Source organism: Oreochromis niloticus, linkage group LG3, assembly GCF_001858045.2.
Source record: "Oreochromis niloticus isolate F11D_XX linkage group LG3, O_niloticus_UMD_NMBU, whole genome shotgun sequence".
Lineage (NCBI taxonomy): Eukaryota > Metazoa > Chordata > Actinopteri > Cichliformes > Cichlidae > Oreochromis > Oreochromis niloticus.
In genome coordinates, this window is record NC_031967.2 from 41,120,826 (window position 1) to 41,148,661 (window position 27,836).

Consider the following 27,836-nt stretch of genomic DNA (forward strand, 5'->3'; position numbering starts at 1 on the left):
CAGTCCAGAAAGATGATTTAATTTCTGCTTAAAGAATTATAGCTAAATAGGATTTAAATTTCTATACTGAAATTTAAAACAGTATTTATATACTGTTGTATATATTCAAAAGTGACTTACATTCAGTAGGACAGGTGTCTGCTGTCGGGCGGACAGTTAGCCCAAGGGTGTAAGGCTTCATTGAAGAAAGCACAACAATGCGTGCATCAGATAAGATGAATATCTTATAAGTGATGGTGATCATATGGCATCTGTGTCCTTCTTTGTCTCGCGTTAGATTGTCAGACAAAACCACTTGATTGATTTGTTTGACATGTTGTTATCTGTTCTTGTTTTAGCTGTAGCAACCTTACCCTTATAAAACACGATGGGAACGATGCACATTTTTACTATAACAGTTTATGCTATTTAAAGTATTTAAAGTGATGGGTAATGCAAGGCTTCGTGAAACACTGAACCATTTAAAGCATTCATGTATCATAGTTTTGAAACAATCTGAAACCATCTCGACAGTGACACCTGCTGGCCAATTTGGTTTATCGCCAGATCTTGAAGATGATGTTGTGAAACAGTGACCCAGACGAGTCCTGCACAAGTCAAACAAATACTTATCATACCATTCTGTCAATAACTGTGGTCAACACATGTTTTGGAGAAATCCGCGTATAAACAAGTCAAGTAAATAATGAGACTGTTAAAGACAGCAAGAGGTCTTTAAAGAAGATGAATCAGTGGTGCAGAATTAAAACACTGTACAAGTTTGTACAAGAGCAGGAAGAATCAGGTGAATAAATGGGCCGATAATGAAGTTAGCTGGAAAAACATGATCACTTTTCACAGAATAATTTTTAAATAGCAGTGACACCTTGTGGCGAAAAACGTAATCACCACCGCATGACTGGTTACCCTTCTAGCTACAGCAGCCAATTTAACTAGTCATTGTGAGGCTTACCATGCAGTGGGCATTTCCTTCTGTGCGTTTATGAAGCATCTGTGAGTAATAATAGGTTTATTAGCTGTCACGACCTTTGTCGCTATCAGTTTATTGCAAGACCTGTTCATTTTTGTCGAGGGGAGTTGTTGTGGAAGCTAACTGTATCTTTGCATTCCACGTGGTGGATAGCATCCATATGCTAGTCCAGGCAGTGAATGTTCTTGTGGTGCCTTGATAAATCTGTCTGAATTTATCATTAACTGTTCATATTTACCAGTTCTGTTTGCATTGCTATTGTCATTCTTCTTTGGGCAAGATAGTGAATCTCAAGTTTCCCATGATACATCAAGCAAAGTCTGTGCATGTATTGAAGTTATTGAATAATATATTGTACCATTTTGTGTATTCAGGTTTAATTTTTTTTTTTTTTACTAACAGAAAACGTGCTTCAAATAAAGAAATAAACCTAAAACATTTAATAGTCTAACACAAGATTATATATATGTGTATACATATATAGATATATATATATATATATATATATATACACACACACACACACACACACATACATATATATGTTGGAATCAGTTCTAGAGATTAATGACAATATTTGCATTGTTTATTGTAATCAGCTCTATCTATCCTTGGTCTGCACAGTATTAGTCCCTCTAGGGCATAGGTGTCAAACTCTGGCCCGCGGGCGAAGCTATGCCAAATTACTATTAGAGCTGGCCTACTGGTATTATACATCTAATATATATATCGTTTAGTATTAAACTTTGTTTGTTCCATATTCAGTTTTTCAGCAAAACTTGTTTGAGTCCATAAGAAAAGATTCATTCTTATATCTGGAGGAAGATTTTTTTTTCAATAAATATTAATGTTAGCCCGCGACTTTGTTCCAGTTTTGAATTTTGGCCCACTGTGTATTTGAGTTTGACACCCCTGCTCTAGGGGCAGAGTTCAGAGAGAAAACTGAGCCTGATGTTTCAAATGTCACAATCGCAAGGTCAGATATTGAGTTAAAATTCTGATGTTGAATGATGTTTTAGATAACAGCCCATCATAGTAAGAGGAGTAGATGTAGTAACTGGAGAGCCAGATCTTAGTAAGCAAGGCAGATGTTCAAATGGGAGAGCCAGTTTTTGTCGATGTAGCAGGAAGGGGCAGCCATCTGCAGTGGGGGTGAATAGAATTCATCCATCTATCCATCCATTCTCTTCTGCTTATGTTTAATAGGGTCAATGGTTGTACTGGAGCCTATCCCGGTTACCATAGGGCAAGAGGTGGGGTACACCCAGGTCAGGTCACCAATCTGACATAGAGCTAATAGAAGGTGTTAAAAGTAGAGAAACCGATGTGTTAGGAGTAGAATTTGAAGCGTGGGGGTCAGTTGTAATGTGGTTGAACCAGAAGGTGGAGTGGGAGTGGCAGTTGTTAAATTGCTAGGGGCAGAAGTGGTTGATATGGATGAGGGGCAGAAGCAGTTTTTGATATCTGGGTAAAGCTGTGAGACAGTCTTGTGTAGAGGACACTGTGTTCCAGGAAACATGTTAAACTCAGAGTCTGCTGTCCTCAGTTTGTTGTGCAGTTCTGAGAGAGTCTCAGTCTGTAGATATTTGTGTTTAGATTCATCTGGAACATTTTCACCCCAGTGTGCACTAGCGATCCACATGTCCATGTTGGAGCTGTAGCAGCAGAATGCCGACCAGAGCATGGAGGGAATGTTAATCTTGTTGTTAAGGACGTTGTTGGAGCTGGGTTGTGCTCCAGTTATCACAAAAGCTTCAGTGACACCACTGCTATTTTTGCAGTATTTGTCCATAACACATTTGATGCACCTCTCCATTTTGTTCCAGCTTCCCTGGTTGAAAGTTCTTGCTTGTGGAACAATGTTGGTCAGGGTGAAAGTAGCCAGTTTATCATCTTTGGTGAATGCATGAGAGCTTGGAAATATGTGACCTTTGTCATATGTTCCATTGGATTTAAAATCAATGTCGACAGCCTGGTGATTGTAGATCTTCTCTTTATCTTTTCTCCTCATGTTATTGCTGTCATTTTCATTCTCAAGCTGCAAAGAGGTGGACAGTTAGCAATGTATATACAGTAAATGGCTAACATTCTAACACATCGTAAGATATAAACAAATCTATAAAGTTTCATTTACAAACTTTATAAATAAAGTTATAGATTTATACTTTATAGACTTTATAGATAAAGTTTGATTTACAGTCTGTGAGACCTACCTGTGGCTCTATCTGCCAATGACTTCGGGGTCGCTTTATTGCCACGTCTCCAATGTACTTGTATGCAGAAAACACTGGAATCTTGTTTTTGATGTCGTAGAGAGTTAAAAACCTTCTCTTGTTCTTATAAGTCTGGCAGATAGGCTTGTACTGGTTCTGGTTCACAATGTTTCCACTTTCCAAGACACCGGGGACCTGAGGGGGAGTTTCCTCAAGAAGAAATTGTTTACAGATTGATATCGACGTCACCACTTCAGCTAAAGTGGGATCTATTAAGAGGATTTGGAAGAGGAGGGCAGGGATGGACAGGAAATATGTTTGTATTGATGACATCCTTAACTGAGATGTGTCCTGCAATCAGATGAAAAAACAAAAAGATTGATCAGGAATACGCCTTAAAAAAGAGTAATGCTAGCCTTCACATAATGGCAACAGAACGTCTCGATTCTACAACAGATATGTACCAGGGGTGCATAAGTGGAAATTACTAAATGAAGCTGCAGTGACCTTGCATTTAATGAGCCATTGTGACTCTAATTGTCTGTATTTGCAGACTTACATCTGAACAGGTGTTTCCCTGGAAGGTCTGTAAGTACACAGTAGGTCTTTCAAAGAGTGTGCTTTGGTCTAAAAATAAGTTGAAGGGTGGTGTAAACACATGCCCAGCTGCCTGCTGGATACGTGGGCGGCCACCTGAATGGACACCTCCCTGTCACTGGGCCAGGCGGCGCCGTTGGTCCGGGCCGATTCCCTCTCCCGCTCGCGGGCAGGGGCGTGGAAGTAGGCTCCCCAGCCTCAGTTGGGCAATGGGGTATGTGGTCGTGGTCTGTGGTGCCGCTACAGGGGAGGTAGACACAGCTGAGCGGCATCCGCAATCATACCTCACCGGCTTAAAGTCTGGGTTAACTCCTGTCATTGTTGTTGTTGTTGTTGTCAGAGAGTGAGCTGTGAGTGGAGAGCTGCAGCTGTTTTGTAACAGCAACCGTGTGAGTTAAAAAGTAAATGCTGAAAAGCATGAAAACGGCATCGTGTCTGCTGTGGTGTGTTTACAGTCACCTTGTTCTTAAGTTATCGTTTTTACAAGACTTTCAGAAAACTTACTCTGATCTCTGATACTGACATCAAGGTCAGTGAGATTCAAACTCGTCCGAGATTCTTAGTAGATACAATTGTGGTAGCAATTTGACGGTCTTGCAGAGTCCTACATCACTTCATTCTCAAACTATCCAAGCAACCTGCCTGACTTGGTGATTTTTATTCTAAATTTGACATAGAAACATATCAAATGTTTAAATAGGATAAAAAATCACCATTTAAGAAACATATTAACTCATTTTGAACTTGATGGCAGCAATATGTCTCAAAAAGGTTTTATTTACTACCCTGTAGATTCTGGGAACTGAGGACAATGGTGGAATTTTGGGAGAGGAATGTTATCTCATTCTTGTCTGATGTTGGATTTTAGCTGCTCAGTAGTCCAGGGTCTACTTTGCTACATTTTTTCATTTCATGATACTCCAAATGTTTTTAGTTCACAGAAGGTCTGGACTGCAGGCAGGCCAATTCAGCATCCAGTCTCTTCTACTATGAGGCCATGCTGTTGTAATAGATGTAGTATGCCTTTTAGCATTGACTTGCTGAAATATGCAAGGCCTTCCCTAAAAAAAGACATATGGATGGGAGTGGATTTTATCTGACCTGTATATATCTTTCCACATTGTTGTGCCTTTCCAGATGTGCAAGCTGCCAATTCCATAGGCATAGGGCTGTAGGCTTTGGAACTTAGCTTTGACAGCAAGGTGAATGGTCCCTCTGCTCTTTATTAAATATAAAATTTCAATTCATTTGGCCACAGAACAGTTTTCCCCTTTGCTACAGACCATTTTAGATGAGCTTTGTCCTAGAGAAGACTGTGGCATTTCAGAATCACATATGGTTTCTTCTTTGTATGAATGAGCTTTGCATTTGTGGATGGCACACTGTAGTGTGTTAACAGATATTTTGCACTGTTCATGACGAGGTATTTAAAATCTTGACATTTTTAAGATGACTGTTCTGAAATTGTTCCACACTTTGTAGAGTTTGTTTTTTTTGATTGGTGAACTACGTTGAAGTGCTGCCTCTCTAAAATGCTTTTATACCCAAACATGTTACTGACTTTATTTGCAAAATGTTTCTCCTATTGTTTCATTTTGCACTTACTTTTCAAGATTTTTTTTGCCCGTCCCAACATTTTTGCCACATCTTGCTGCCATCAGATTCAAAATGAGCTAGTTTTTTTTTTTCATGAAAGTGGAATGTCTGAGTGTAAATGTCAACAATGTTTTCTTTGTTCTTTTTATAAGAATTGAAAATAACTTTATTGTTTTTAATCTAAGTTTTAAAAATTGTTTGAATGTTTTTGGAAGTGAGTGGTCAGTATGACTCACAAATCACTATATAAATAGTCCATGGTCCGAATGTTGACAAGCATAGCAACTGTAACTAATGGAGACGGGTTTAACACTGAGTTACTTTCTTAGTATTTAGGTGGAAATCACATAGTGAGCGTACAGCCTATAAACACCACCTAAAGTCACGTCACGTTTCTTCATAAATGTAAAATTTTTATCTGTCATCTGAATGTGTTGTTTTTGACACACTCAGATGACTAATAATCTATTTCTGTTCAACATGTTCTAATTAGCTAAAGACTTTGTTCAGACCAACTTCATCAGCGTTCAGTTTAATAATTTTCAACAGAATCATAATTTGAAGTATATATGCATTGTAATATTACATGTATATCATTTAAGTTAAAAATGTATATATTTCATAGCTAAATATTTATAACCCATAAGATACTTAAATGTTCTGATTTTGCATTTTGTAATCAGTTTTCTCATTAATTCTCCAGTGACACTGAAAATGAGCTAAAATGCCATTACTAATGAAATAAGTTTATAAATACCTTGAAATATAATTCTTTAGCACTGCTACATTATTTCATTTTTCGTGCACATAAATATAAAAAAGCTGTGAAAATTCACAGGGGATTAAAAATGTAATTTAAAATGTAATCCACACCTAATATTAAATAATGAAAAAATACATTGAATAATCAGTAAGAAGGCTTAACTTACCACTCTCCAGATAGTCACTGAAACTGCTGTCATGTGAAAATGTCTGTGGAAACTAGAGACACTTCCTCAGTTGCGTAAATATGGATAATATGGAGTAGTTCAGCAGTTTTATTATGAGAAGACTATGCACTGTCAGCAATATGTTATCAATATTATTCTGAAGAAGTTAACGTCAAACTTGTGCAAAAGAGTAATTTTTTCACAGAGAAAAGTCTAAGTGCAATGTTTGTTGTCACAGAAAACTGGCCTTGTAGCACGTTTACGATTATTTATTTAGTTAGTTATTTATTTTCTACAGTACTCTAATGTTATGCATTGCATTATCCATATTATGTGCGAGATGTGTTGGGGAAGTACACAACATAAAGAGCACACACGGGTAACTTCCTTAACTCTGTGAGGTCTAGGTCATCAGTGACGACCCCAGCCCGAGCCCCAACACGAAACACAGTCCTATGGTTTGAATTTCACAGACTAGGGAGAGCAGTTTTTTATAAAGCAAAAGTTACATATTTTGACTTTAAAAAGATTAGCAGTTCGATGGTGACCCCTCTACTGTTAGGGTCAGGGTTTCATTACAATCCTCTGTTTTATTTAGGAAACAATGGAAAAGCTTTTACCAGAACAAATATGAGATTTAATTTAAAATGTAACATCTACTATTTGAAAATGTGTTTATTTAGCATGGGCTCAGAACAAACCCAACACTAACACTAGATGGGTTGCTGTAGGCCTCATGGATGTCACAGCAACGGCTGACACAAATGAGTATAAAGTTAGGGGAAACTTGAGCCTGACAAAAAAATATTTTCTGTGGCTTTTTCTTGCTGACAGGTCTCTGACCAAACGGCTTCCTGTTCGTGTCTGAGTGGGAGGAAACATGTCAGCAGATAATGCATCGTACATGCAGAGCCTGTTTTTATGTGTTTTCATTGTTGCTGTCAGTTCATGCTGGTGAGTCATCTTGAAATACCACCAACATGTGTTGTGAACTTTAGTCTTTAGTACTGCTGGTGCAGGTGTTCATGGGTGCGAGCTGATGTGATTTAGTGAACGGAGAATGAGTTTAGAGCTGGTGCGACTGGTCCTTCCTCCACATTTAGTTCATCAGTCCATTCCAGACACAATAAGCACCATTTCATTGCATTTTAGATGTGGCTCCTGAATGGCAGCCATGGAGGATGCAAGCAGCTGATTGGTCAGTTTAGAGTTGCCTCGTCGTCCTCCAGAGCATCAGAGATCATTACACAAAGACTGGCGAATGATGGACGGTCCTCTGGCCTCTGCAGAGAGAAAAGACACAAGATATTTGAATACAACACGTTTACAGGTTTATATCATGTTAGACGATGGGTTCTCGTATCATCAGACCTTTCTAATTATCCATATTAAAAAGTTGATTTAAATGAGTAAATGTTCAGCTTTTCTGCATGTAACAAAAAAGTCAAACATTGGGCCTTTTTCTTGTTCTTTTCAGTCATGTTTGTGTGGTTCTGTCTTTTAATAACAATGATTGCCACATTATCCCAAGGCAAAAATGGGCTTGTCTCAGGGCGCTCTTACTTCTCCACCTGGAAACCACTGTTAGAAACAGCTGAGCTAAAGAGGTCAATAGAGGTCATGCCAAATCATAAAGCAAAACAAAACAAATTACAGCATTATGATTTTTGTGAATGATCACTTGTGTTTCACGTAATGTGTTCCAAAGTAAAGTGTTACTGTAATCTAGGGCTGCAACGCTTTATCGAGTAATTTGATTATAAAAAATTCTCCACACAAATTCTTAGCTTCGATTCTTCTTAGCACGGTATTGTCACCATGGAAACGTGAGCGTTTCACCCACATTTGTGACTAAAAACAGACCTGCAATACAAACGTATTTAGGAGCAGCGTGCGAATAAGTTTGACAACATTAAGCCCACACAGCCTCCAACTCATAACACAACAGCAGCAGTGATGATGACGCTGGCACAGTTGGAGCAGGAGTCTGCACTGGAAGAGCAAAGAGGCGGAGCCGTCACACCATCCACCGCCATTTGTTTTACACAGAAAAATCAGCAGTAAGCTTCCAGATGTTGTATTAAAATATGCAGATGAACTTTTTACTTCGTCTAATATCATGTTCAAATCATACAGCATACTGAAGGCTGATGACAGCCGTCCTATTTTACATGGAAGCAAACAGGGGCGAGTCTAAAGGGGGGCATAGGGTGTACTAGACCATTTAAATTTCAAGGCTTTCGTAACATTTTTCAGCTTGAAAGTGAAATAATGTAAAATACTATATCAATTAAATTGTATTAACATTTAAAAATATAAAAATAAAAGCTTTTGTCACAAACTAATAAAAATGGACATCGCTAATAAAACTCTGAGCCACTGACCTGAGCGAATTTAGGTTGGACAGTGAATTATTGTTAATATTAATTAACGTCTACACCATCATAACGTCTTATTTTTAGCAGCACAAAAACTTTGCATCAAAGCACAGGGGGGACTTCAGAATGCGGATATGCTCTCTTCATTGCAGCCACCACATTCTCCTTTAAAGGCATAAACTCTGAAAGCCTTCCTAGCCTTTCTAAAATGGAAACCAATAAGCAGTTCATTTTTGAAAGACCTCTTCTTTCTCTTGAGAATATTTATTATTGCTCATTAATAAAACAAAAGTATTTTTTATCCAGTTACTCGATGAAATAATTGATAGATTAATCGATTACTAAAATAATTGATAGCTGCAGCCCTGTTATAATCACATTACATTTTTTAGTAATTTAGTACAAAGTTTAGTAATTGCATTACAGTTATTTAGTGTTATTTCTGCCTCATATAAGGAATTTACTTCACACTTTTTACTCACCTCATACCAGCACATCTGCATGATATCATAGATGACGGGCTTGGCCATTTTGGGCCTGTACAGTCGATGACCCTGTGTAACTAATGTCACCACCTCATGGTTGGGACTTTGCTCAAATGGCATCCGACCCTCTGTGAAGACCTCCCACATCAACACACCTGGAGACACAAACGCAGAGACGATTTTTTTATATGAGCGCTCAAACAATTTCTGTCTGTTAAACTAAGTGGAAAAATATCCCAGCTCACCGTATGACCAGACGTCCGACTTGCTGCTGTATTTGCAAAAGTTAAAGACTTCAGGAGGTGACCACTTCACAGGAAACTTGGCGCCTGATGAGCTGGTGTACTGATCATCTAACACGTATCTGCATTTAAACCATTTAGTGATATCAGACACTTTTATTTTCTATCTGCTGACTTAATGCAAGTCATTCAAAACTGGAGGGAAACTCATACCTGGCCATGCCAAAGTCAGACACTTTCACCACCAGAGAGTCGTTTACCAGACAGTTTCTGGCTGCCTTTAGAAAACAAAGACGAACAGAATAGTATGGAATCAAAACATGTGATTAAAAGTACTCAGCAGCTCAGTTTCCTGAGCGTTGGGTTAAACAGTTTCCCAATGACGACCCAAACTTGAAGTTACCAAGTCTCTGTGGATGAAGCCGTTGGCTTCCAGGTGCGCCATGCCCTCGCAGACATCCAAACAGATACTCAGCAAGCATCCCTGGTTAAAGCTGCCCCGCCGCTGCCTGAGGTAGTTCAACAGGCAGCCCTGCTCCATGAACTCAGTGACAATGTAGATTGGCCGCTGCTGGCTGCACACCCCATACAACTGCACCAGTTTGGGGTGGGACAGTCTCCTGGAGAGGGGAAGTGGTTTTGTAAAATGGAAATGACATTTTCCAAGCAGCAATTTTAAATATTTGCTGGTCAAAGAGGCTCAAATGTGAAGATTCAGTTACAGATTTCAGTTCCTCATTTGTCGTATTTGATTGTAAATAGATCATTTCTCTGCTTGTTCTGAGACAATCACCACCCAACATTCTACCGGACAGAGAAAAGGTAAGGAAAGCTCCTTTTGGTTGCTCCCTTTTTCACAAGCCGTCACCACAGTAGGTAGCTCCACATGTTTGATGTGGCAGATTTTCACACAGTGAAAGGGTTTGTGTCTTCTCCCAGGAACAAACCTGGAATCTTTCACTTATGAGGTGAATGTGTAAACCACTAAACTATGGAAGCACATAGATAAGGAGTAGGTGACATATTGCTGTAGCACTTTCTATCCTCCACCAGGTGGTGGCACAGGTGAAGGATGACTTCATCTATGCAGTTTATGAATAGGCCTGCAAACATAGTTCAATTCATTCCTCTTTCTCTCACCATTTCCTTATACAGTATAACTTTGGTCTTTTCCTCACTTACATCATGACCTTGGCCTCCTCTATGAAGTCCTCCTCATACATGGCTCCCTCCTTTAATGCCTTGATGGCCACTTTGTGTTGAGCTCTCCACTTGCCGAGCCTCACTACTCCGAACTGACCGCAGCCCAGCTCCTTCATGAAGGTTAGCTCATTGGGGTCGATCTCCCACTTTTCTGAAGGGGAACCATTTCAAAAGTTACAAGAGCACAACATCACTCCCACAAAAACACTGTTAATGATATTTGTCGCTCTTCAGTGAACTCAAGTTTGTACTCTAGCATCAATCTGGCAATGGTTAATTTTTAATTTTAGTTCATAAAATATTTTGAAAGTTAACATCTGAGTTACTAGCTTGGACTTGGTGTGCATGAATTAGTTGAGTTTCTCATCTAAGACATTATTTTGATAGGTAAGATAAAATGTAATTTATTTATATATGCAGGCATCCTGGAGTTAGCAAGAATAACCATATTTTTCCTCTGATAGCCAAATTTGGCCAGACAAGATAGGTTTTTTTTGGCTGATATTGGCTTATCTTTCAAAAGAAGTTGCTCAATACCCAACAAAGGCTAAACTTAGCTCTATTTGTTGCATTGTTGCTAATAACAACCTATTCAAAACCACATTGTGAGTTTTTTATTCCTTATGAGTAATTTGGAGTCTGTTTTGCGCTAGGAGCCAGCCATTGTCACTGTTGACGGTTAGCGGACTCTATTTTCAGCTGTTTTTAAATAATGTTGTGCATGTCACCTCGAGAGTTAGTCAGTCATTCATATTTATTTTTTATTTTATAATTGGCAATAAAAAGCATTTGATATATGAAAAAGAGCATTATTTATTTAAAGATACACAGTTTATCATAAAGACTCACCATAGCTGAAGCCAGCAGTGGATGGAGCTGATTTGTCTTGTTTTCCAACAGGATATCTCAACCTGGCTACAAGACCTGAGAGATACGTATAGAGAGATATAAATGTAAACTTTACTAGAGAGCCCTTCCAGATGGGCTAAAAGGGGAGCCCAGACAAGGAAGCTTTCTGTCAGATGTATCCACATTCAACATTTTTTGAGTCATTATCTAGATTGGTATAGGTGAGGATTAAATGATACATCAAAGCTTTGCCTTTATTCTCAGCTGTTACAGTTAAACTGTTTTTCAGTCAACACAAATAAGAACAACTTCACAAATTCAGTACTAGTAATTGTTCTTTTCAGGAAACCTTCCAAATGAGCTTTCGAACTTTCGACGGCTTTGCAGGTGCTCTGTTGCATCACTTATGAACTGAACTTCTTTTGACCTATGACTTGGAAAAGCAAGCGTGACGGCAGACCTCGCTTTACTTATGGATATTTCACAGATGTGTACATTGAGTACGTGCAATGCAAATCCATGTAATGAGGCCTTTTCGATTGTTTTTCGTTTTACAATATGTCCATTGCTGACAATGTCAGTTCAAGTTCAGGCTAGAAAACTAAAACTGGTTCTGGAATTAACTTTCCAATGAGTTTTGAACCTATTTCAATGTAATTAACTTCAATTTTATTTATATAGCGCCAAATCACAACAGCAGTTACTTCAAGGCACTTTATGTTGTAAGGTGAAGACCCTGCAATATCCCATTGAGGATCATGTGTCAGAAAGTACACACTACTTTCAGTAGTGAGGTAAAACAGTTCAACTTAAAGTCTAGGTACTTTTTGTAATATTTTTGTAATACAGTGGTCCCTCATTGATCGCGGTAGTTACGTTCCAAAAATAACCAGCGATAGGTGAAATCTGCGAAGTAGCCAACTTTATTTTTTACAATTATTATAGATGTTTTAAGGCTGTAAAACCCCTCACTACACACTTTATACACTTTTCTCTGACAGGATGGAACATTTTCACACTTTTCTCCCTGCTTTAAACACTCAAAGTTCAAACCTTTGTAGAAAAATAAGTCCAGTATTTATAGAATGAAACCAAAGGAACCCACAGGTGACGATGTTTCATCGACACTGTTGTGTTTGTTGGGGAGAAAACTTACAAACATACAGTACAGCACTTCAGAGTCACACTGCTAGCGATCGAAGATTTATGTAAATTTGACAAGCTGAACGGATTCTGTACTGTACAGGAGACACAGGACGAGATTGATTGACAGTGGTCTACAGCCAATCAGGACGCAGAACACAATGTGATTGCGATGTGTGCATCACTGTCACCACTGACATTTTGGGCCTCAGAAAGTCAGAAAAGCAGCGTAATGCATTTAGCTAAAGTCACTGTTTAACAGTCTACATAAATTCTTTTTAATTTTACAGGCACAGGCTGAAGCTTTTCCGTGTGCATGTTTGTTACCTGCTGCATTATGTTTGTGGTATTCAATCAGGTCCGGGATGGAGCTGAAGAGGTGTTTTTCAGCCAGGTAGAACTGCTTTGGTAAGGTTTGCGTCTCCTTGATGTGGTAATGTTTAATAGCTGCACCTCCATCCCTACAAATACAACATAACCACAGTGTAAATCAAGTTATATGAGCTTTATGTCCTAAAAATTATAACTACCACACATGTGCAGAATTACCCTGAAGACTTGGTGTAGAGCGAAACAGTGTAGGTTCCTGGGGTGCTGGAGTTTCTAATAATGAAGGCTCCTTCTTTATCCTGGAGGGCATGGCACAGAGACAAACACAGGCTGAAAACTAGATAAGATTTGATTATGCTGATATTAACATAATCAAAGAATATTTTTGTTTAACCTCTCAACGTACACCAGGACAGACTAGTTTTTGGGTTAGAGTGGGTTTTATTTTAGTCACAAAAGAAAGTTTTGACCTTGCAGTTTTTCTCTTGCAGGATTTTCCATTTGAGCGTTCCAAACAGGCAAAAATGAACTCTAACCCCAGATCGGCTACGTAGTGCTTGTTAAAAGATTAAAGAAAACACTCTGTTCACTCTTAGTCTGATATAATTCATTTTAACTCTGCCCCCTGACCTTCTACTGATTTGTATACAGAAGAGTGACCCAGCGTTTTCAGTTGAGTTCTTATGTTACATTTTGATGTTGAGATGATGTTGAGTTCTGGGGTTATTATTTGTGTGCCTTGAGTTTTATCTAGTTTGTTTTCTTGTGTATCAGCCCCAATAAAGGCTTGCTTTTTGTTTAACTTCAGTTCAGTTCTCCCGTGTCCGCTTTTGGGTCCGTTCCTTAAACACACCGGCTGCTCAGCCGTGACAGCGTGCCTGTAATGGATGAAACTAAGCAGCTACTTCTTCAGCTCACTGTTGTTCCTAAACTGACCTAGACTAAACTTTGTACTTTACCATCTATGATTAGGGTCAGACTGGATTAACATCCACCTCTTTTTTAATAGAACGCTAACCTGTGTGGAACTATTAAATGGAAATACTGAAAGGCCAAAATGCATGAGACTTAATTTGAAATGTAACATTTTCTAGTTTGTGGAAACTATGTAGTTAAAATAAAAGCCATTTTAATATTAAACAGTTCGCCTGGTGGCTGTTAACACATTTAAAATTCAAGACTTTTGTAGTCCATACGACAGTAATTTATGTTATCACAATCATCTTAGTCAAAGAATCCAGAAAACCAGAAAGGCTGATAATGTCTAAATTTGCTTTAGAAGTCCAAGAAACTGTGTTTTCTTAAGAACAGATGTCTTTCAGCAAAATGCTATCACTAATGTCACTGTCTCTAAATCTAGAAGACAAAATAGAGAGACACATTACAGACATAATGAAGAAAGTGTCATAGGAGTACGTATGAACAGGGAGGGAATAAAGACAAAGAACCGGAGAAAGGAGAGAGAGTCTAACCTCCTTCCTTAGCAGCTCCTCAGCTTTATTCCTGTTGACATTTTTATTGTACCAGCTGGAACAAACAAAAAAAAAAAAAACACAACATGAGACTCTCTCCAGTGCTCTGCCTGCTTTGTAAAGCACTATCAGCTGGCTGAATCCAAATGTCAAGAGTGAAATGAGCGTTTGCTGGAGGATAACATGACTGACAGTGAACTGTTTGATTCAACTGCAAATACATTTACTTCAAAAGTACAACATTGGCCTCCAAATGATCGCAATTTCTCTTCTACAGTTTTTGATCCACTTACAGTGGCAAAACCATTTCATCAGTGACATTGTGATGGTGTCGCAGGAAAGCTGAAAGTCAACCACGGGAGTTTTAATTTTGGTTTAGTTTCACTTCATTTAAAGAGTGTTTTTAGCGTTTTTTGTTAATTAATGTTCAAGATTAGTTTAATTTTAGTTAATTTTGTTATTATTACTATTATAAGTTGTCTATAGACAATACAACAGAATGCAAGTGTGTGACCTCTACTAATACGGATCCTGGTTTTATCATAAAGGTCTAACTTTAACTAATTACAGCTTTAATCAGAAAATTACACTTTAACTTTGGAAACCTATTTAAGATGTACTTAAGTTGACACAGTTAACTTGAGCAAAACACCACATATCAAACTCTAATTCAAATGTGCCCAACGTGTATCAAACAGTTTGGCGGTTGGCCATACTTTCAGTCCATAGAAAGTGTACTGGTGTCCTAGCAGACTCAGGAAATGGCAAATTTGAACAACCCTCTATTAACAATCCTACAACATTAGGATTCAGTCAGCCATTAAACTCAAACTGTAACTGAGAAATGATTAACACACTCACACATATTGGACCAAGTTTCCGGATTTTTTCTCCGTTACATAGTTACTTGGAATGTATCCTTCCTCACTGTGAAAAAACACAAAACAAACCACCACAACACACAAAGACATGAGGAACTAGGTGGCAAAACACAGAAAAACACGCTTTTCTTTTCTTTTTTTCTAGTACAAGTACAACATTTGACTGGTCGCTTTCAAAACACTTTTAAGGGCCTGAACCAAATTTACACAAGAATGTTGACCCTACATGAGCCAGTTCACCTCCTCACAAACACTGGAACAATGTTGTGATTCTTTACATTCTTCACTTTTTAAAACGTGTAGCTTATACATACAAGGGTTAGGCCTAAACACGCTAACTCATATTCTCTTCTTTCACTTCAAACTCATTATCATTTAATTCAATTTTATCTATATAGCGCCAAATCAAAACAACAGTTACTTCAAGGTGCTTCATATTGTAAGGTACTAATTAATAATTAAAATAATGCATGAATGTAAACAGTTTCATTTTTTGAGACACCAAATAATTAGAAAAAGCCGATGGCAGAGTACTCACATGTGGTAAAGATTTTAACCACACATTTAAGTTTTATTAGCTAATTGGCTAATTTACACTTAAAGGCTATGTCTACTTCATTAAAAGGCCCAAATATATTTTGCAGCTCCTTGCAGATTTATTTCAGTCTACAAATTGCTCTTTTAATAGAAAAAGGTCACCAACCCGTGCCTTATGGGAAATCAGTCTATGTGCCTGGTGTGTGTGTGTGTGTGTGTGTGTGTGTGTGTGTGTGTGTGTGTGTGTATAAAAAAACTGTCAAAGAAAGGAAATGTCACCATCAGAGTTTATTAATATATGTGCAACATGAACTCACTTATACTTGTTGCGTGCCCTGTACCAGTTGACATCACACTTATCCACGATAACATACTCTTCCCCTTTCACCAGACTCAGATCATGAGGCTCCATGCCGGGGAAGTCGTACATAGCCACCACCACCTCCTCTTCCTCATCCTCCTCATCGTCCTCGTCCTCACCCTGGGGGGTCGGGGGGCGGGAGGAGGATTCCGACGCTGCAGGAGAAGTAGGAGTGACTACAGGCTTGCAGTTCCTGACTCTTACTAATATCTTATATTAGTAGTACACTTCTGTGTGTGTGTACGTGTGTATGTGGTTACCCTGTCTTTTTTATACTTCTCTCCAGGAATCGGGGGCAGAGGTTTTCTGGAAACTAAAAAAAAAAAAAGGAACAGAAACAGCGAGTCAAGCATGAAGTTTTTACATTTTCTCATTCTGTTTTATCTTCACCACGATCTCTGCTTTCAGTTCACGCGGACCTCTTGACCCCTCTGCTTCTGGTCACCTGTTATGTGGCTGATTAACAGCTGAGGCTCACTAAACTGTTGCAGTGTGCCAGTCAACGCCTTAGCTTTTAAGCTATAAATGTAATTTCCTGTTTTTCTTTTCTCACTTGGCGAATCAAGGGTTTCAAAATGTCCTAAAACAACCATGAAAATGGAGCAACACAGAGTTTTATCTGAAAATGTTTACTGTGAAAGGTTGACCTTTCCTATACTACCGACTTTTACAAATGTATTCTACTAGTTTGAGGTGCTCTGCCAAAGTGTATTAATGTAGTTATCGCTACATTTCACTGATGACTGGAGTCACTTTGCATACTCAAAGGTGGCTTTGCACTGTGGCTTTAATTGTGCATGTGACTATACAAAACTGGTAGGCTTTATCTGGGACATTTAAATGCTATTTAAGTACAACTCAGCTGCCATTGGCCTGTTACCACTCCACAAGTTAGTGTTTCAACATACTCACTCCCAGTGTGGTAAGCTGGTTGCCCAGCAGCTGACAAAAAGTGTTAAGAGGCTACAAATGGTCATTAGCAAAGCCCACAAAACTATTGGCTGCCCTCCTTTCTCTCTCCTAGGCTACGTCCACACTAGCCCGGATAAATTTGAAAATGGCAGTTTCGTCTGAAAACGCTCCGCGTCCACACTATGGTTTTCAGTCTCTTTCACAGTGTGTCCACATTGAAACATCCGAAAACACTTACGTTCCAGTACTGCGCATGCGTGAAACCCAAGACAATTCGACCTGTCTCATTTCTGTCTGCCGTTTATTTACTTTCCGGTGTTCTGACGGCTCTTTGAAACGTTGCGGCAAAATGTCGAGTACAAGCACCGAGTTTTTTAAATGGACTAACAATGAGGTGGAGTTGTTGCTGCGAGTAACACAAAAGTACAAAATTCCAAAAGCGAGTGAGAATTAAAGAATTTGAAGAAAAGCTCTCTGGAGCATGTACAAACAAATATTAATCTTTAATAGGGCCGTCAAAATTGAGGGCAAACAAAACTACTGCTGTATAATGCCCTCCGCTATCTTAGTTTAATTGGTCACATGACTGCATCACATGACTAAAATGTGTCATCGTCGGCGTTTTCAAATGTATCCGCTTTGGAGAGCGTTTTCAAAATGCTGCGTTTTCCTTGACCGAAAATGGCGTCTCAGTGTGGACGGAAGGCCAAAACAGACAGAAAACGATGTGTTTTCAAACAAAAACGTATTAGTGTGGACATGGCCCTAGATATTGCTACCTCACCAGAGGTTAAACATTGCCTGAGACTGCGGTCACTCTGGCCACCACCTGTCTGAGCCAATGATCTGTAACATCTGCCCCTAGGTCACTTGCTCAGGTCATTAAGATCTCGGACTAACAGACCATGAACAGTTTGTTCCATAAAATAATTACCACTTTCTTACAAAAAGAACAGTTGGGTCAGTAGATGCTGAGGTGCACAGAGGTCACCAACTTTCTCCAGTGTCAGTCACTGCTGACTTCCAAACTTCATGTGGCCTTCACATTAGCTCAAGATCAGTGCATACAGTGCTTCATGGAAACAGCTGCATCCAAGCCTTCCATTACCAAGCACGATGCAAATCGTTCGACGCAGTGGTGTTAACCATGCTGCCTTTGGACTCATATTCTCTGGAGTGGCGAATCACACTTCTCTGTCTGACAATCTGACGTATGAGTCTGGGGTTGGCAGTCAGGTGAATGGTCATTGTCTGACTGCATTGTGTCAAGTCTAAAATTTGGTGGAGGGGGATTTTGGGCTCGACTCCTTAGTTCCAGTGACACAAACTGGATAACTTCATGCTCCCAACTTTGTGGGAACAGTTTGTTTGTGGCCCCTTCCTGTTCAAACATGACTTTGCATCATAGTGATCCCTTTTGGATCAATAATGGGATGTTACTCAAGGCAGCCGAGCAATTAGTTTTGGCAATATAGTGTATTTTTTTATTTTTATGTCACATGACAATAATGAATTGCACATTCACTGTGGACTCGGACACTTTATAGCACAGCTACCTCTTTTAGATTACGTGCAACTGGCTTTGTGGTGTGACTAATATCATGATTTAAAAATGTAACATGTATCCGTCTGGGACTCCGAAGCTCATTTTCTCATGAATACAATGTAAAAACAAGGCTTTCTGTTTTATTTTGTTCTAGTATATAAAGCACAAAATGAATTTTTAATACAGAGAAATGAAATATGAAAACTGATATTTACACACAATTTATGGATTCTATGTGAAGCTCAGGGGCCATAACTGTGAGCTAAAAAGACGCTGTAAAGGTCTGTAGCATTTAATGTTAACACACTGATGTAGAATTTTGGACCTAGTTAGTTTCCAGTATGATGCAATCGATGTGATGTGGTTGGTGCTGAGCTGACATAAAATGAGTGCAGCGAGAGGACATGAGCTTAGCAAACAGCTAAGACGTGCTGCTAATATAAGCTAAACCTTGCTTCAGATCTGGGTCAAAGTGTCACCAGACAGGTTGATGAAATTGATTTGTTCTTTATGAAATCCTGACTGTTAAACATGGATAAACACATAATTTTCATCGGAGGGGGGCTGGTTGAAGCACTGTGTGCCTTGCAGCTTCTTTGTAGACATTCTGGACAACCGGCCTTCGTTACAAGCTCCATTTAAAGGTTAATTATTTTTCACAGTTTGTTATTAACCATAAAGTTAATAACAAAGTCAAGAGAAAGGAAGTCTAGATGTAGTACAGAAAGACAAACATATGAGCGTCAGTCACTTACTGTCTTCTAACGGGTTGTACTGCTCACACCCCAGTGCTTGTTTTTCTGCCTGGCGGCAGCAGAGCCACAGCCCATCCTGCCAGAACTGAGGGTGAAATTTCACCAAGACCTCTGGGTTGTCTTTGATCTCTGGATGCACACACACACACACAAACACACAAAATTTAAACAAAACCAGGTCTTTCCTGCTGCCTCTCTTTGAATTTTTATGTCTAGATTATCTGAGACTGGTTTTCCTTGATAAGCTGTTTGATTGTATATAAAGTTAGGTCCATACACTGCATACGCATCACAAAAGCTGCAGCTAATTAGCTTTAATTTAGGGTGGAACAAAAGTATCCTGTGAAATGTTTAAACTCTAACCACAGTTGTAGTGACAGCTTGAAGTGAGGAACTCATGATTGTCACAAAAGAGTGGGTTTCCTCTTTTGTAATACCTTGCCAGACCTATAATGCAGCTGTTTTCACTTGTTCGTTTGTGGGTCTTCCTGCCTCAGTCAGTGCAGAATATTCCACTCCTTTACCTTTAAAACTTTTGGTTTTCTTTCACTTGATGCTTTGGGTTCTTGTCCATTTGTAAGCGGCATAAAGTCAACTTTGCAGCAGTTGACTGAATCCCTTCATCTCCCCACATCATTTATTAAATGCAAGTGACCTATTGCCGTTATAAGCCACGTGTTTTCAGGCGCTGTTGTGTACTCCAGTTCATAAATCATTCCAAGCCCTCCCCATACTTTTTTCTTCCCATATTTCTGGTACAAGTTCATTTTAATGTCACCTGCCCAAAAAAGCTGTTCTGTCCAGGTTTGGCTGGTTCAGATTTTTTTTTTCCTACTTTAATTTGGCATTTCCGTTCTTAAGGATGATTCATGGTTCATAAATCTTGCTGTGGGTTCAGTATTTTCTCTTATCAAGTCTTTTCGGGATAATAAAATGTCTACCACCTGGAGGGTGCTCTTTATTAGGTTGAATGTTCTTAAGAGTTTTTCTTTATCATGTCAAGGATCCTGTGATCGTCTGGGTGTTTTTATGTTATCATTTTTTTTAATTCTCAATATGCATCAGATTGATGTAGATTTGGTCACTTCTAAGGTCGAGTTGCACCCATTTATAGGCCTGATGACTGATACTTGCATTATTTTATAAAGAAAATTAAATTCTTTGGAATAAAAACATCAACAAAATAAAAAGACTATCGTGATTGGTGCATCTCTAGAAGAACTAGTATTGATACACGGTGCAAACTATAAGACACTATGAGAAAAAAAATGAACTAGCCATAGTTCTTCTGAGGTTTGAGAAATCAGGTCAAACTACTAAGCAGCCCCCAGTGATTCTGTTAAGTAAATTAAATGTAAAATTTCTCACGAAAGGAGCAACAAGAACAATGGAAACAGTGCAGGGGTGCTGGCAAGGGCTTTGCATGTGTGAAAACCAGTTTGTGCTTTGTGGTTCAACGTGTGAAAAAACATCTCTGCAGTAGTTCAGATCTCCAAAGTATCTTAACCCTGAATTTGTGCCTTTGCTTTCTTTTCACAGAACAAAACAGGGACTGACCATCTTTGAGGCTCTGGACCCATCGGCTTCTGCTGTCGTGACTTGGAGCAAATACATAGAGGGTGTTGCTATCATACACCACCTGGACACAAACACAAAGAAAAATCTGTCTGCTAACGCAGTGATAGTGACAAGAAGCACTCTGAATGCTTAAACATCTGCCAAGCCAGCTCTTAAGGGATTAGTATTATAGTTTTTACATATTCATTTGTTCTTTTTAAACATACTTTTAAGATTTTCACAATGCAGCAAAAATAACACAACGTGAAAGAAAGGCTGATGTGAAAGTGTGGTTGAATTTGGCATGATACTTGGATATAAACTATAATGTGATATTTATAATCCCCATATACCACTGTCATTTCCTAAATGCTCCCAATACAAACAGAGTAAAATTTAAGCATATTTTTGAAGATAAAAGATGTTTTATGAAAGTTTGAGCTTGTTTGACCTTCAAGAAAAGGTCAGAGGTCCAAAATGATGTAATATTTTGATTTGTATAAGGGGCTTGGCAAAAAAAAATTACTGGACTTCTTTAAGTTTCATGAAAATGTTTCACCTCTCATCTGAGAAGCTTCTTCAGTTCTAAAACCAAATGGTAGAAAGTCCCAGTTGTCCTTTGAGAGGGTCGTTGACCCACAATTGATCAGTTTAAGAATGGGACTCAATTTGTGTCTATTTGCATAGTTGTTTTCCTATTAAAAAACCCATGCAAATGTACTCCTACACTGGTTAACAAGCCAGCTGGAACAGAGAAGGGACAGAAACCCCTGCAGATACAGGAAAAGCATACAAAATCCACACAGAAAGTCTCTACCCTTGATTCAAACCCAGGAGGTTGCTATGAGGTTGCTATGTTGCTATGAGGCAAGCATGCTAACCTCCACACCACACCGCAACACGGCATCCTACCAACCTGCTTCAGTTTTGTCAAATGAAATTCTAGTATTTTATTAGTCTATTACTGCTTATACTTAGCAGTAATAAGCAGATACATGTCTGTTCTCATTGTAATACAGTTTATGAAAGCAGATTACTGATCAAGCTAGCTAGCATTAGCTGCTAACTTAGTACTGCACTCTTTTGTCCAAATTTGGTTTCTTATGGCATCAAGACTTTAAAATCTCCAGAAATGAATGGGCGATGTCCTGGTGTCTACCTTTTACATATAGTCTGTGTCTTCTACCCCACTTACATATAAGAACACCAGGTTACATTATCAAAGTAATTACATTCCCTTTAGATGCTCCTTTACTTTGAATGTAACTATAGGTCTTAAGAACAGTTTGAATGTTGACCTGTTTCTCAGGTAGGACTGTTCAGTCTTTTCCACAGATCTTACACTACTCCTTTAACTCGACAGTGTGAATATAAAAAAGAGAGGTCTCTCTGGTTGCATGTGAGAGTGTGTGTTTGTACCTGAAAGGGGTATTTGTTCTGGCAGGGGATGACCCCTCCTCCATTCTTGACGACCTCCACACATCTGATGCGACTCAGTTCGATGGAGCCCCTCTTGAACTTCTTCTGTTGATGCAAACATCGTGTCATTTTTTTGTTCTTGCTATCTTTGTAATATTATCCAACTGCAGTCTTATACACTGAGACATTTTGTGCTAACATAGCATATATTTGCACATCAGCAGTAATGAAATGATCGTTGAACTAATCTGACATGTAACTTCAAACACCGTGTCATTTCCTCCAGCAGTATTTTTGATTTAAACTGGGATAAGAGCCCTGTGTGCAGCTATGTGGGTGTTTCTAGCAAAACTGAAAGTACAAATGAGATGGACACTGACCTTAAAACGGGGTGCTGCTACCTGAACCAACAAAATGTTTAAAAAGACATTTTCACAGTCACTCCTACTCATTTGTCGAGTTTGAAGAGCATAGTTCACACTAAAATAATGTAGACGGATAACACGTTCACACCTGTGCAGTACAAATGAACTGGAACCATTAGCTTAGCTTAATGTCAAAAGAGAAATGACTATTCTGGCTCAGTGTAAAATTAAAGTGCTGCTGACTCAAATGTTCTTTAATGAAACACACACAGCTGCTATTTATTTAACCAAAGGGTGCTTTTCTTCCCTGTAAGTTAGACTTCTGCATCATCTGTGCTGTTGTTGAATTCTCGGATAGCTTTCACTTCAGCATTCTTTGAAAACCGCGTCTCTAATAATGTCTCAAAAATACCTGCTGAACAGGAGTCCAGCTGTTGTTTCCAGTTTTCCTCTTTGAGTAAGCTGACTGGATATTGAACATGTTTCACTAGCAAGTTCAAAGATCTACTGATCTAATTCCCAGACTATATTATAGGACTAAAGTATAGAACTAGGTAAGTACAAATGCTGAACCAGTGCTTCTTATTGTCTGTTATATGTGTCTTGTTTAGATAAAACATGGATAAAGTTTTGAAATGAAGTCACTACATGTACAAGTAATCTATGTGAGCCAAAAGTCATGCTGTAGAATGTTCTGAACACTCCTTTTCAGTCATTCTTTTTCCCAATTTTGGATCTGTATGATGTCATAGAGAGGGGATATCCCTAATATGGTCATCACTCATTTCAATGACGAGCAGCCACTCAGATGAAGCTCTGTTAAAGTAAGGGTGGCATTAAAGAAAGGGGGTTAAATCAGATTGTTGGAGAGACTGTAAAAAAATTTACTGCTATAAAGTCCAACAATTAAGTTACAGAGCTGGACATGAGCAGAATAAGTCTGCTTTAAGAAAATGCAAAAATGTCAGAGCTGGACTTGCTCATGATCCATCACATTTCACAGGTTGTTATAATGTCTGAGAACTAAAATCCCTAAAATCCACTGAGACGTCAGGGAGACTTACAAACAGTCGCATCATGTGCAAATCATGTACATCTTGTTTCACTAAAGTCTGACCAGTACTGTAGGAGTAGTGGATGACCATCACCATTATGTAATCTCATCAGGAGTTTGACTAAAGGAGCTAAAAATAAAAACAGAACAACTGAACAGAAACTGAAAGCGACCTCAGCTTTTCCATCATAGTATGTCAGCCGGCTCTTGGTGAGGACGAACAGCCTCTCCTTGTAGTTAAGCGGCGACGTCCTCTTCTTCTGCTGCGAACGCTTGATCAGCAACTCCTCCAACAGCAGATCCGCACTCATCCTGGCCCCACCCACGGCCTCAGCCCATTGGTGGAAGACGTCAGACCGCAAAGGTAAGGAGCTGATCTAAGAGAGATGACCAAATTTCCAAATTTAACACATTCCTCCTTCCACATAAAAACTCCTTCAGATTTGTTGTTCCAAAGAAGAGTTAACATATTTCCTGAGATGAAATAAATTCGAACCAGTACGGCCACAAACAGGAAGTCCTCCTTTGTCTGTGACCACATTGTGCTTCTATCACAGTAAAACTTTAACAAATGTTTTCTCCTAAATTTCTGGTAGTATGGAGCTTTTTTGGAAAGCTGGACACAGCGAGCAGCTCTGAGGGATTTTAATGCATTTTCTGTGGAAGCTTTATTTAGCAGGGATTCATTTTTGGTCATTACATCCGCCCATACTCTGAGGAAGTGCAGCCATCTATACCGAGCTTTCATTATGACCTATTTCTGTCTGCCTGATTCTGCTTATTTTCCTTTAGAGCCACAAGGCTCATGAGCACTGTCTCTGTTTACATGCGATGCACACTGATTTCCTTTATTTCACCGGCAACGCTCAGTTATCTTATAATAACACGGTTTAGTTTCACTTGTGTCTACTCATTTCACCTCAGCCTTTGTTATTTGTTTTCTTCTAGAAGGATGTGATTCATCCAGGATAAGATTTAAGATAGGCTTTAAAATACAAACCACACAAAATCATGCTCTGGGCGCTAACAGAACGCTTAAAATTTAATTGTTTACTTTTAAGAGTAAAGTTAAAGTTAAGATCTGCTCCGTGTAACACCATGAAAACACCATATGTGTCACTTTAATAAAGTAATGAACTCTAATGACCTTTGCACTCAGTGGCCTCACAAGCCATTCACTCACTGTCAGCTCATTATGCAGTCACATAACTGTCTTGCTGATTATCAGCTCATTTGCTGTGATTGATTCGATGGCCTGATTGATTCAACCAGCACAAACTACTGAGTGTGATTGATAAAAACCTGTGGGCCTGGAATTCATCGACTATAAATTAGTCACTAGCATTTGTGGGTAGGTGAGTAGCATATTAAGCTTACCAACCACATCCAATAGTCAGTACATCTTTTGTGGTCATCAATCATCCAGTAAAACACTGAGTCAATCGATAATTTCAAACTAAAAGAGGTGTTTTGTATCGAGCTGATTGAGGATGTGCTCTTATCTGTGTCCACTCAATACAAAGCTCTTCTCTCAGTTTGAACTTATCGAGTGATTCACAAATTTGGTTGGCAAGTAATAAGTGATTCCGTGCAAATCTATCAGAGGTAAGGTGAATGTTTAGCTGCGTTACACAGAAGCCTTTTGTTTCTGCTTTGTGAAAAAAGTAATGTGAGCATTCAACATTAGGAGGCAGATGGGGTCGGGCATGACCAAGCAGCAACACCTGAGGTTAAAAATACATGCTAATGCTCATAGCCAACGCATTTCCCACAGTGGTCACCTTAAACTGTCACCAAAAGTGCACAAACACTCCCACAGACTCCTAATTTTACGATTCTCAAATTCAGCCGAGGAAATCACATTTTTACAAGAAGCTGTTTCTAAGAACTGCGTGATGGGAAAATTCACCCAAGTCATTAGAATTTTGCTGAGGTTTAACTTTGGGGTGTGTTTGTGAGGCTGCATTAGCCAAACATCCCATCGTTTGTGACGTTAGCTCCTTATTGTAATTAGCTGACAAATATTATGCTTCAGTATTTCAGAGTCTGTCACTTAGCATGAACCAGCAGGTATGTGTCTGTGTGATGCATCCAAGCAAGCAAACATAGAGCCCTTTGAAATACCAGAGTCCAGAAACCAGCAGGTGACTTCCTGGTGGCATTCGAAATGTGTCAGACATGTGTTACTGCTGCTCGAAACAAAAACGAGTCGAAAAACAAAGCTGGGTTGAGGCAGAGCAGAAGAAACCTCTTCTTTTGGTCTCATGAGACTGTTTCCATAATGCTAACCTAAAACCTTAAGATCATGCAGAATAACACTGCGAATAATATCTGATAAGACCATTTGATATAACGTCAGTTACAACAGTGTCATGCATGTGCCTACAGAGACATGTAAATGGTTTCCTTTATGTAACTGTATGTATGGGATAAACGTGTTGACAGTTTTCATGCTATATCTCGAACTACTCCGAAGGGTGACAAAGGCAACACCTGTCTTACTGGCATTGCACAATGATCGCACATTTGTTACTGGTGAGCTGTGGCACCGCTCCTTAGTCAAAGGCCAAGTTGTTGCCCCTCTTCACCTGCTACCTTCTTTCTTTTCAATTCAGGAAGCAGTAAAGCATCCTTTGACTATGAATAGAACACATTCAGGTATAATCTTCACAGTACATTCGTCTATAAAGCATAAACCCTTCACTGCGTGGGTGCAGTTTGGATTTTAAATGGCCCCAACAAGGCCGAGATTCTTTATAGTAGTGTCCGTTAGGTTTTTCCAACCGCACTTAAATGCAGAAGAAGGAAGGCAGCGCTCGCCGGTGATTTGAAGCGTATCGCGGCTTGTACACCTGTTCTCAGGTGATACTACACAGTACTACTACATATAACATATTATATATTATTTTTTTAAAACTCATACTGTCCTATTAAACACTAATAAGGACAACTTAGAAGGCAGCAGCACATAGCAGGTCCGTCCGTACACGTTACTGCGGTGTCTTTTTGTCAACCTAACATTTTTGATGGTGTTTCTTTTTAGTCTGGTCTGTTTGCTGCAACATCGCCCTCGCACAATGATAGCTTTTAACGTTTTTAAGCGTTTTCGCACCGTATCCTGTGTTTTAAACTCACAGCTGAGCGGCACTTCTGAACCCTGAAGTCACACTCGGTGGTTTCGTTCACGGACAGCCGCACACTCTGCGCACAAAAGCCAGAAAGTTTACAGGAACTTCGCTGGATGTCTGTGGAAAGAAGGTGCCCTTACCTCCGCGCCTCATTTCCCAGTTTCTCCTCACTTGGTTGGAGCGCGTGGATCTCCCATGTCACTGTGAATATCAGGAGCGGGATTCAGGAAATGAAGAGAAATGCACTGGCTCACGGACACGCGCACTTCCTCGTACTGCGCTGCAGCACGGTGACTGATTTAGACCTCTGGGGTGAATCTTTGTAGAACGCTGCGTCACCAGTGGGTGACCGTCCCCCGTCGCCAGCGTTCACGTGTGTGCGTGCTGTTAATTACCTCGTGTTTCGTGCAGAAGAAGCAAATGAGATGCTGGGATTTTGTTCCATCACGGGTCCCAGTTTTGCTGTGGTGACTCAATTTTTTTATTGCACTTGCAGGAATTTGCTGACATCTGTGAATTTCTATATTACTTTTTTTTTCTCACTGATGAATTCCAAAACTAGGATAAAGTAGTTGGGAAGGGCTAATAATAGAGCTGTGTCAACACGACCTGTAGTTACATCTGTAGAAATGTGCACATGAGGTCACACCCTGCGTACACCCTGAGGTTTCAAAAGATTAATGTGCACAAATGTAGTAACTCCACGAAAGGCCCCAGGGCAGTTTTTTAGGGGGGCACCTTCAGAGCCCTGTTACACCTGAGCAAACATGGCATCTCTCAATCTCTGTCGCTCTCTCTCACACACACTGTAAGTGCAAAAATAACAGGATATAGTCATAATTAGGGATGGGTACCGGTGTCCAGTGGTTCTGACAAACGGTAGTAACCAGACCGAAAAGCAGCGCACATTTCGG

General features: G+C 39.4%; 2 protein-coding genes across 3 annotated transcripts; both read right to left on the minus strand.

Annotated features, from left to right (window-relative positions):
• Positions 1-1,538: 1,538 nt before the first annotated feature.
• Positions 1,539-6,413, minus strand: LOC102075888 (endonuclease domain-containing 1 protein). The gene is made up of 3 exons (XM_005461191.4): positions 6,306-6,413; positions 3,184-3,534; positions 1,539-3,008 (listed from the first exon to the last, which is right to left on the minus strand). The coding sequence occupies exons 1-3, from the start codon at positions 6,336-6,338 to the stop codon at positions 2,277-2,279; spliced, it is 1,116 nt and encodes a 371-aa protein (XP_005461248.1). The 5' UTR covers positions 6,339-6,413; the 3' UTR covers positions 1,539-2,276.
• A 552-nt stretch (positions 6,414-6,965) lies between these two features.
• tec (tec protein tyrosine kinase) lies at positions 6,966-27,809 on the minus strand. 2 transcript variants are annotated; one of them, XM_019363292.2, is made up of 18 exons: positions 27,063-27,809; positions 23,968-24,171; positions 22,376-22,480; positions 20,957-21,038; positions 19,400-19,528; positions 16,463-16,499; positions 16,143-16,379; positions 15,269-15,334; positions 14,408-14,462; positions 13,155-13,234; positions 12,933-13,066; positions 11,463-11,537; positions 10,593-10,764; positions 9,814-10,030; positions 9,624-9,688; positions 9,414-9,532; positions 9,166-9,323; positions 6,966-7,588 (listed from the first exon to the last, which is right to left on the minus strand). In XM_019363292.2, exons 2-18 carry the CDS (start codon positions 24,103-24,105, stop codon positions 7,505-7,507), a joined length of 1,953 nt encoding a protein of 650 aa, XP_019218837.1. In that variant the 5' UTR covers positions 24,106-24,171; positions 27,063-27,809; the 3' UTR covers positions 6,966-7,504. The 2 variants fall into 2 exon arrangements, with proteins under 2 accessions (XP_019218837.1, XP_019218836.1); XM_019363291.2 differs by lacking the exons at positions 19,400-19,528; positions 20,957-21,038; positions 22,376-22,480; positions 23,968-24,171; positions 27,063-27,809 and having other exon boundaries at positions 16,143-16,341; positions 16,447-16,499.
• Between the last annotated feature and the right edge of the window lie 27 nt (positions 27,810-27,836).

Excerpts from the sequence above, each read along its gene's own strand:
- LOC102075888 (XM_005461191.4), bottom strand. The coding sequence starts at position 6,338 with ATGACAGCAGTTTCAGTGACTATCTGGAGAGTG. Across the intron at positions 3,535-6,305 it reads CAGTGACTATCTGGAGAGTG|GACACATCTCAGTTAAGGAT; the intron begins GTAAGTTAAGCC and ends ATCTGATTGCAG. Across the intron at positions 3,009-3,183 it reads ATTGGCAGATAGAGCCACAG|CTTGAGAATGAAAATGACAG; the intron begins GTAGGTCTCACA and ends ACCTCTTTGCAG.
- tec (XM_019363292.2), bottom strand. The coding sequence starts at position 24,105 with ATGAGTGCGGATCTGCTGTTGGAGGAGTTGCTGATCAAGCGTTCGCAG. Across the intron at positions 14,463-15,268 it reads GGAAACTTGGTCCAATATGT|CTGGTACAATAAAAATGTCA; the intron begins GTGAGTGTGTTA and ends TGTTTGTTCCAG. Across the intron at positions 10,765-11,462 it reads CACTGCTGGCTTCAGCTATG|AAAAGTGGGAGATCGACCCC; the intron begins GTGAGTCTTTAT and ends GTTCCCCTTCAG.